This window comes from Nansenia antarctica (assembly GCF_963989245.1).
Source record: "Nansenia antarctica genome assembly, chromosome: 8".
In the NCBI taxonomy this organism is placed as follows: Eukaryota; Metazoa; Chordata; class Actinopteri; order Argentiniformes; family Microstomatidae; genus Nansenia; species Nansenia antarctica.
In genome coordinates, this window is record NC_137678.1 from 51275031 (window position 1) to 51285642 (window position 10612).

The 10612-nt window shown below is 42.4% G+C and overlaps 1 protein-coding gene across 1 annotated transcript; it reads left to right on the top strand.

Moving 5' to 3' along the window:
• Positions 1-647: 647 nt before the first annotated feature.
• On the top strand, positions 648-10148 carry LOC308163533 (forkhead box protein M1-like; the record flags this gene model as incomplete). The annotated part of the gene is made up of 8 exons (XM_080537708.1): positions 648-765; positions 2176-2559; positions 2791-2939; positions 3088-3116; positions 8705-8733; positions 9011-9153; positions 9807-9901; positions 10130-10148. Exons 2-8 carry the CDS (start codon positions 2220-2222, stop codon positions 10146-10148), a joined length of 804 nt encoding a protein of 267 aa, XP_080393834.1. The 5' UTR covers positions 648-765; positions 2176-2219.
• Positions 10149-10612: the final 464 nt, after the last annotated feature.

Consider the following 10612-nt stretch of genomic DNA (forward strand, 5'->3'; position numbering starts at 1 on the left):
ACCCAGGAAGTGCTGGCTGTGCTGTTCGGTCGTTGCTCCTCTGGCAGAAAGGATTTGGGATTGAGTGCACGTCGCACTTGGGGCACATCATGGTGTATAGCTCCATCTAGTGGCGGCTCCACGAACGACAGTGAGGGTTTCTCTGAGTTCAGAAACGCTTTTGTTCGTGTTTTACGGGGCATCAGAAATCATGGCTGACGAGCTGTAATTGAATTGAACAGAAACATCAAACACGCTGTTATAAACACAATGTGTGTGAGTACAGTGGAAAACGTAACGAGATATCAAGGTTAGACTAGCTAGATGAAGAGCTCAGAGAGTGGCTGGCAGGTTTTAGTAAGGTTAGAGAGGGAGGTTAACGTTCATTGGTAAGATGCAACCTACCTGCTGGATGTTAGCCTACTTCATGTCAGTAAATAATGTCAGGGTTAGGGATTCTCAGTGTACTTGCTAACTATGCGTAATGCAGAGAGGTTTTATAGTCATTCATCTTTGCTTGCTGTTTATCTTCCTGAGTCCTGAACATTATTTCCCGGTTTTCATTCAGACAGCCAGTGATTGGTCTACAGTCGGGCACCGGTTTTCGCTGTACAAATCTATTGGATAATGAAAACATCACGTGACCGGAACGTCAAGGACTGCGTCAACTGCGCCAAAATTCAAATCCCAACGATGTTCTGTAACCCTGCAAGAGTTTAGGATTATCCTTACCGATTGAGCAAGTTAACCAACGACCAACGCGTCTTACATCATCATAATATGAAGGTCGGTCTCTTTTCGGTTTTTGGTCATCATAGCTGACAGCTATGAGCAGCATAACTAACTAACTCAAATGGACATCTAGCTAGCTAGCTAACACACTACCAGACAGCTAGCTGTCAACGGTAGCAAGAGTAGCTACTAGCTAACGTTAGCTGGCTAACAAAGCTATAATCTGGCTCTAGCGAGCTAAATAGTTACATGACTGACTCATGTTCTAGTCAGCTATTCTATAGTGTCATTCTCCCCCCTCAGTCTCACATGATCTAGTTCGCATTTCCATCCAGCAAGTTGACCAGCCCAGGGGGGGTATTCCATCAACGTTGCTAAAGGGAAATCCAGGCTTATTTTTGATAAATCCCGCGAGATTGATCAAAATATGGCTGGGTGTTTTATAAATCTCGCGAGATCAATCCAAAATAAACCTGGATTTTCCTTTAGCGACGTTGATGGAATAACTTCCAGGCTGTCTAGATTCCCCTGATGTTAGCGACGAGTCAGCATCATCACAGAATTGAGATTGAGAATGTTTCTTTTGGTCCTTTATACAATTCACAATACATATATACAAAAGAAAATGTTTGCGTACCAGGACCAAAAAGGTTGTGGCTGAAGCCATGGCTTATTGCGCCTACCCTTGTTACATGCATGTTTTCTTTCCAACAACAACAAAATGTCACTTGCGCATTGTTATGTATGTAGACAATAACATCGCTAATTCCCGATCAAGAATGGAGGCAGAGACGGCGAAAACAGAAAACTCAAAAGTACCAAACAAAAAACGATATTAATGCGCCTACCCTTTTTACATGAGTGGTTTTCCCCTTATAAGTGCATCATCAAGACATAGAAACATTTATAAACAACATTTTACTTACGCATGTTAACAAAAAGTTCAAAAATACCAAACCAAAACGATATCTATACCTCTGTTCTATGCTTGTCAATCATCTTTTACTTTTTAGTCATTTTGATTGAGAATGATGACGTCACGACATTGTGTTCTAGAAGACACTCAGTTGACATTTGAAAGACGGATCTTTTTTTTAGCTCGCTGGCTTGTCAGCCACCTAAGGAGGCTACTTCGATTTTGGCTTGTAAAGTTAGCTGTAATTGATGTTTTTGAGTGACAAAAAGTTGCGACGTTAGGCTAATCATAAGTTGATTGGTGTTACACACGTCTGGTGTGAATGTATTTTTGCCTTGTCTGGTTTACGCTAGCTAGCTTTCATCAAGGAACATTCGAACGTTGTTGAATCAACTGCTGTTCCATCAACCCTCCAGTTTACAACTCGTCTCTTTCAGGTAGAAGGATGTGTTCTGAATAGTACACGTAACTAGTATCAACTGCTCATTGTTCACCATCTGATTGCAATTAATCTAGTGGCTTGTCTTCCCTGTCTGTCGTTTATTTAGACAGCAAGTGAGCATAAAAGGACAGTCTCTGTGATCTGATCAGAATGAGCGAGAGCCCAAGGAGACCACTGATCCTCAAGAGGAGGAAGCTGGCTTTCCAGCGAAATGATCCAGCTCCCTCACAGGATGAGCCAGATGGACCAAAACGCAAAGAAGCATCCAAACCATCAGGTGGCCAGCGCTTTCCTGATGGCATCCGCATGATGGACCACCCCACTATGCCTGGCACGCGGGTGGTAGTCATCCCTAAAACTGCAGACCTTCAGAGTGTTATTGCAGCACTCACTGCTAAAGGGAAGGACTGTCCTCAAGGACCCAACAAGTTTATCCTTCTGAGTGGAAGTGGCAATCTAGAAGATGGTCCGGAGGAAGGAAGCACCTCTGGTAGGAGTAGCATGGCTCTTTTCAGACGGCCAGAGAAAGCATCCAAAACGGACTACCTTCTAGATCCTAAGTCTCTGACTACAATTAAACCATGTAAGTAAATGTATTTAATGTTTATTTAATTTAATATTTTTGCTCAAAGAACCACCACGTCATGAAAAACATCCATTGATGGAAGAGCTATTCACAAGGAACAGGTACAGGTTATTCTGCACAATCATTGTTTTTCAGTGAATAAGGACCTGGATTGCTGTCCACTAGATGACAGCCTGACTAACATCCAGTGGCTTGGGAAGATGAGCACAGACGGCTTAGGGCCAGATGCTGCCAAGAAGGTTTCTGACAAGGAGAATCATGATCCATGCCCACAGATACACCAGGTTTGTGTTCTGTCTCTTGTCACTGGAGTGGGATTGTCACTAGGCATAGTACATAAACCCTGAACCTCAAGGAGGGTTTACTGATACATTGTTGTTGCAGTAGTCTAACATGTTCCTGTGTGTTCTCCTGACACATTTGTTTACCCAGTGTGTTTGTCACACCAGTTTTGCCCTCAGGTGTGATAGTATACAAATAAAGCTCTAGGACAAATTGTTTAACAGATTTGAGGCAAGCAAGCAAAGTCTATTGAGTGTACCAATATGAATAGAATGAATGTGAAAAGTATTCGAAATAGTATGCTACATGAAACAATTTATGAAGTTTGTATTGCCCAAGTGAAGTATCTAAACAAGCCAACCTATTTTTTTCCTTCCAAAGCCACAAAGTAAACAAATGGAAACCGAAAGTGTTATCAATGACCCCTTCTCAGAGAGGCCACCATACTCGTACTCGGCAATGATCCAGTTTGCCATCAACAGTAAAAAGAACATGAGGATGACATGTAAAGAGATTTACACCTGGATTGAGGGCCACTTCCCATATTTCAGAAATGTGGCCAAGCCAGGCTGGAAGGTAACCCATTTACTAAAACCATTTTGTCAGGTGTCCTATACAGACAATTTTGCGGTCAATTTCCTTTAAAATAGTGAAAATACCACCGCTCATCTGTGATCAGACTTAGCTGAGGTGCTGGAACTGAAAAAAATAACAGCATCCGCACACTCAAACACTGTACAAATTTGTTTTGTTTATTGCGAGCTTTGTGTCATAGACCTTCCTCAGGCATAAAGTAGACAAGTGAATGCAGTCAGTGGTATAAAGGGTTCAAACAACATCACTTCATTTTAGCCAATGCACAACACCTGTGTCAAAAATGTCACCTAGTGGCTAGGCATCAAGGGAATTGTAGTCTTAGATTTAGTGGACTACAAAAACAAGTGTTCATGAGACAGGAAACACCTAAATCAAATATTTACAATATACATAGCAGGACAAAAAACTATAGAGAAATGCTACAAACATGCAGACGTCAGGCAGTAGCCATCATATAGCATAGAACATATAAATCTAAAGTAATTTATTCATAGCACGACACTCGTGTCAAAATCCTCATTTAGACCTAGGGGTTGTAGACTTCCTAGGGTATGGATCCAACTTTAAAAAGGAAACTTGCATTGCCATGAGATAATGATCTTATTTTGATTCACTCTGTCCCCCCCGCCAGAATTCTATTCGCCACAACCTCTGCCTGCAAAAAATGTTCACCCGTGAGACGACCCAAGATGCCAAGATATCCTACTGGACCATCCGCCCAGAAGCTAATCGACGCCTTACACTGGACCAGGTTTACAAGGTGAGCATGTTGAAAGAACCTGTTTATTCTTATGTCAAGTTTTAGCCACTGACCGTCACAACTCTCCAAACTCTTCAACAGACCACACTTGGTTATATCTGTGCGTATCACTGTCTTGTTTGCGTTGTTGATAATAATGTATCTTTGCCACTGTCACATCTTTCTTGGTTCCCTGCCCACCAGACTGGTATCGTATGGAGCTATTTTAGTGCCAGCAGAAATTGAATTGTATTTGACAGATTGAATTGAATATGAGCACAAATTGAATTGTATTTCACAGATCTGAATTGTATTTGACAGATTGAATTGAATCTGAGCACAAACTGAATTGTATTCGACAGATTGAATTGTATTCAATTCAGTTTTCATTATTTTCATTCAGTTTTCAAATTCAGTTTCTCTAAATACAATTCAGTTCTCTAAATACAATTCAGTTCTCTAAATACAATTCAGTTTTACTCAAAATACAATTCAGTTCTCAAAATACAATTCTGTTTTTCTCAAAATACGAGTTCAGTTTTAGAGGCACTCATCCGGGGACTCTGGGCTAGGTAGAATAATAGAGCACCGATTCTAACTCCCATCCCTCCCATCCGACGTCGTTATGGAGAAAGGTAATGAAATAGGCGATAATGAAATGTGTGTCCTTTCAGTCTGCCTGAGGTGTTGTAGGGGGGTATTTACTATAACAGGCTAATGGGTTTATTGTGAGTTTACTTTGATTGTTTGTTTATTGCCTTGATCACCGTATTGAGAAGTCATATGGTTATGGGGGGTGATATTGCAAGGTAATTCAAGCACCTGCGCATCTTGCATGGCGGTAGTGGAGAGAGAGGGGAGCGATGTATTTTTGTTGACCGCATTATACGCATATTCTATAGGCTAGGCCTACGCATTGTTTGTTATTTTTCTGGTTTTGATCGCTTATGGATTATTTTTGTACGTCGCCAAGTTTGATTGTTCTATTCAATAAATGATCTCGCTACAGGTGTCATATAACCCTAACCCATATCCTGTCATATAAAAGTACCTTATTGAATCTCCAGGTAATGTATTTCTGACATCCATCACTTTTGCTGTCGTTAAGATCAGGGATCTCAAGTCTCACGCATTGGGCGTAAGACACACGCGGCGTGTGAGCGTGTGAACGGGTTGAAATGCGTGTGTCTCACGCCCAATGCGTGAGACTTGAGAGCCCTGATTAAGATACTTTATTTTTCTGTGCCCCGCGGTGGCGCAGCGGTCTAAGCATTAGCCTCTAATGCAAGCTGCCCACCGGGGACTGGGATCGAATCCCGGTCTCGCCAGACCCGGATATGGCCGGGGCTCACAGGGAGCGGCATATTGAGCGGCCGCTCCCAAGGGGGGTATAGGACTATTTTCCGGACAAGGATCCGTCGCGCAACACCGCCCCGTCTGGTGCTGGAGTAACGGTGTCGGGCTCGAGGAGCCAGACAGCTAGTCTGCCTGGCGATCTCCTCTGGGGCTGCCGGCAACGGGGTCGTGCGGCGGATCCTACGCAATAGGCAGGGGATAATTGGATGCTAGTTTGGGTGCAATTGGATACCACATTGGGTGAAAAAGGGATAAAATCAGAAAAGAAAAAAAAAGATACTTTATTTTTCTGTTTGGTAGTCTGTCCAATGTGACACTAGCCAGTGTTTCCCCTAGGTTTGCTGCCTTAGGGGGGTGGCATGGACCGTGGAATGGACCCCCCCCCCCCCCCCCCGGGGGTAAGACCCTGCGACATACCAGCGTCATGTCTAGGGGGTGTACTAACTTGTACATTAAGCCGCCTCACGCTACGGAAACAGGAGATAGGCTCCTTCCCTATGGGCCATTAGGCTCGAGAACCATCGGTTCTCAAGGCTACTTACTTATGTGGTCTTGACTACCTGTCCACTTTCTCACCTGGTTCTTGCTGTCTCTCTCTCTGGTGTGCCGACACCATCCTGCTCTCTCTCCTTCTCTCCCTCCCTATCCTCCTCTCTCCCTTTTGCTGTCAACCAAAAGGCAAACATAACAACCAGAGTATTTATAATCTAATAAGAGGTATATACATTGATCCATATCAATTTATAACATAATTATAATTGAATTTTGGATTGCTGTGGGCAATGCAGTCAGATAATGTCATTTTGACATTACTCTCTCACCTGGAAAAAAAAAACATGTCCAACTATAAAAAACTGACATTTCAAATGCTTCAATCCACTGTCCATGTACTGTAAATCTGCCATTATGGTGTTACCATGAAGCCCAATTCTAGCAGAATAAGAAAGATTGTATATCTAATTTAAGTAAAATAATAAAGTGCATCCAGTTAGCTCTTTAGCTGGCATGTGTGCAAGCAGACTAGCTCATTTAATCACCTCTGAGCTAGCTAGCTAGCTAGCTTGCTAGTTCTTTGACACTATTTACACAATGGAATTATAGTCATTGTCAAGTGTCAGTCAGACACTTTCTAGTCACAATAATAACGACCAATTTTAACCAACTTTCTCTGTCAGAACACTCAGCAATTATATTTGCTAACGTTTCAACTTGCTTACTTTCTATCTCACCCGGCAACTCTCTCGCGTCGCGCGCACAATGTTGTATTATTCTCCAGCGCGGCACAGTGCGAACCGAAGTGTGGAGAGATAGGTCTGGCTATGCGAGACTACTGGCGGACTAATGTTACCAACGAGCCTATGGGCTTGCCACTTGCCAGATTTGGATTGGGTGCGTTTAAAAAACGCGGATATTTTAGCTTGTCAGATGTTTGAAGTTTATGTCCGTAATAATTCCTCTTTCTTGGGGGGGCGGGTGGTTCCGTTGGGGGGGCGGCCCGCCCCCCCAAGGCAATGGTAGGGGAAACACTGCTTGCCCTCCTCCACCGGCCCTAGTTTTGGATCTAGCTTGCTGTTCATTATTTTCATGGTAATCGTAGCTAGCTAGCTATAACATCTTCATATACACCATACAGGCTAAATACTGATTAACAGTAATCACCCTAACCCTACTTTGGCAAATGCCCATTGAACAGATTTATTCATTATCCTATCTTAAGAAAACGAATGTAACACTCTCATCTGGGGATTTACACGGCAAATCAAATGAAGAACTACACATCCCTGATGACAGGGAGATGACATGACTGCTCTGATGAATCAACCCCTATTTCATCAATTTTCTCTATATAACGACGCCGATCATTGATCGGCAACGACACTATATAATACTTTGCCTAACTGGCCATCGGATTTGGGCTCCTAATATCTAAAAAGCACTACGGTCTTCTTATTTTATCGGATTAAAGTATCAAAGACCAGACATTTCCATTGACCGCCGCCAGTCAAACTTCTACACTTCTATCACCCAAAAAGGGGCGTGGACATGACGGGAGAGCAAAGTACCCGGATGCGTTGCTCTTATGAATTCGGATGGGAGGGATTAGAATCGGTGCTCTATTATTCTACCTAGCCCAGAGTCCGCGGATGAGTGCCTCTAAAACTGAACTCGTATTTTGAGAAAAACTGTATTGTATTTTGAGAACTGAATTGTATTTAGAGAACTGAATTGTATTTTGAGAAAAAACGAATTGTATTTAGAGAAACTGAATTTGAAAACTGAATGAAAATAATGAAAAATTAATTGAATACAATTCAATCTGTCGAATACAATTCAGTTTGTGCTCAGATTCAATTCAATCTGTCAAATACAATTCAGATCTGTGAAATAGAATTCAATTTGTGCTCATATTCAATTCAATCTGTCAAATACAATTCAATTTCTGCTGGCACTAAAATAGCTCCATAGTATCGACCCATCTTCCTCAACCTTCCCTCATACCATGCAGGTGCACGTTTCTTTTCCTCTGAAGCAGTCAGCCAGGGAGGACAGGGCAGGACAGGGCAGGCAGAGAGGACATGCTTTTCCATCTGGTCACGCCACAAAGTGTTCGTTCCCAGGGTGGGATGGGATGGGTCTCTGGAGATCCTGTATTTCATGTTTATTTAATTTAATATTTTTGCTCAAAGAACCACCACATGTCATGAAAAACATCCATTGATGGAAGAGCTATTCACAAGGAACAGGTACAGGTTATTCTGCACAATCATTGTTTTTCAGTGAATAAGGACCCGGATTGCTGTCCACTAGTTGACGGCCTGACTAACATCCAGTGGCTTGGGAGGATGAGCACAGACGGCTTAGGGCCAGATGCTGCCAAGAAGGTTTCTGACAAGGAGAATCATGATCCATGCCCACAGATACACCAGGTTTGTGTTCTGTCTCTTGTCACTGGAGTGGGATTGTCACTAGGCATAGTACATAAACCCTGAACCTCAAGGAGGGTTTACTGATACATTGTTGTTGCAGTAGTCTAACATGTTCCTGTGTGTTCTCCTGACACATTTGTTTACCCAGTGTGTTTGTCACACCCGTTTTGCACTCAGGTGTGATAGTATACAAATAAAGCTCTAGGACAACTAAGACCATACAAACTTGATTCATTGTTTAACAGATTTGAGGCAAGCAAGCAAAGTCTATTGAGTGTACCAATATGAATAGAATGAATGTGAAAAGTATTCGAAATAGTATGCTACATGAAACAATTTATGAAGTTTGTATTGCCCAAGTGAAGTATCTAAACAAGCCAACCTATTTTTTTCCTTCCAAAGCCACAAAGTAAACAAATGGAACCCGAAAGTGTTATCAAAGACCCCTTCTCAGAGAGGCCACCATACTCATACATGGCAATGATCCAGTTTGCCATCAACAGTAAAAAGAACAGGAGGATGACATGTAAAGAGATTTACACCTGGATTGAGGGCCACTTCCCTTATTTCAGAAATGTGGCCAAGCCAGGCTGGAAGGTAACCCATTTACTAAAACCATTTTGTCAGGTGTCCTATACAGACAATGTTGCGGTCAATTTCCTTTAAAATAGTGAAAATACCACCGCTCATCTGTGATCAGACTTAGCTGAGGTGCTGGAACTGAAAAAAATAACAGCATCCGCACACTCAAACACTGTACAAATTTGTTTTGTTTATTGCAAGCTTTCTGTCATAGACCTTCCTCAGGCATAAAGTAGACAAGTGAATGCAGTGGTATAAAGGGTTCAAACAACATCACTTCATTTTAGCCAATGCACAACACCTGTGTCAAAAATGTCACCTAGTGGCTAGGCATCAAGGGAATTGTAGTCTTAGGTTTAGTGGACTACAAAAACAAGTGTTCATGAGACAGGAAACACCTACGGTAAATCAAATATTTACAATATACATAGCAGGACAAAAAACTATAGAGAAATGCTACAAACATGCAGACGTCAGGCAGTAGCCATCATATAGCATAGAACATATAAATCTAAAGTAATTTATTCATAGCACGACACTCGTGTCAAAATCCTCATTTAGAACTAGGGGTTGTAGACTTCCTAGGGTATGGATCCAACTTTAAAAAGGAAACTTGCATTGCCATGAGATAATGATCTTATTTTGATTCCCTCTGTCCCCCCCGCCAGAATTCTATTCGCCACAACCTCTGCCTGCATGACATGTTCACCCGTGAGACGACCCAAGATGGCAAGATATCCTACTGGACCACCAGGTTTACAAGGTGAGCATGTTGAAAGAACCTGTTTATTCTTATGTCAAGTTTTAGCCACTGACCGTCACAACTCTCCAAACTCTTCAACAGACCACACATGGTTATATCTGTGCGTATCACTGTCTTGTTTGCGTTGTTGATAATAATGTATCTTTGCCACTGTCACATCTTTCTTGGTTCCCTGCCCACCAGACTGGTATCGACCCATCTTCCTCAACCTTCCCTCATACCATGCAGGTCTCAGACCAACACGTAAGATTGTTTTTACCTTTCTTTTCCTCTGAAGCAGTCAGCCAGGGAGGACAGGACAGGACAGGACAGGACAGGGCAGGCAGAGAGGACATAATTTTCCATCTGGTCACGCCACCTATCCACGGTTGCTATGGGTCCCCAGCTGGTGGCCTCTCCAGCGGCAGACAACTTTCGATGACACGCTTGGTTGGAAAAAGTGTTCCCAGCCTTAGTAGGTGGTGGGCCGAACGCGTTTTTTGTGAAGTTTATCGATTTCCATCTATAGAGTACACAATGTTTAACATAGGATATTAAGTAATTCTACTAAGTCTAATAAAATGTGTTGTCATCTCTAGTTATGTCTGAGATTTTCACAAACTTATTTTTTAATCGTCTGTCTGCTCAGGGACATCGCTGGTCGCTCTAGTTGATAAACCAATCAGAATTCGAGTACGGCTTCATTAGGACCCCGAAATGTAAACACTGGCT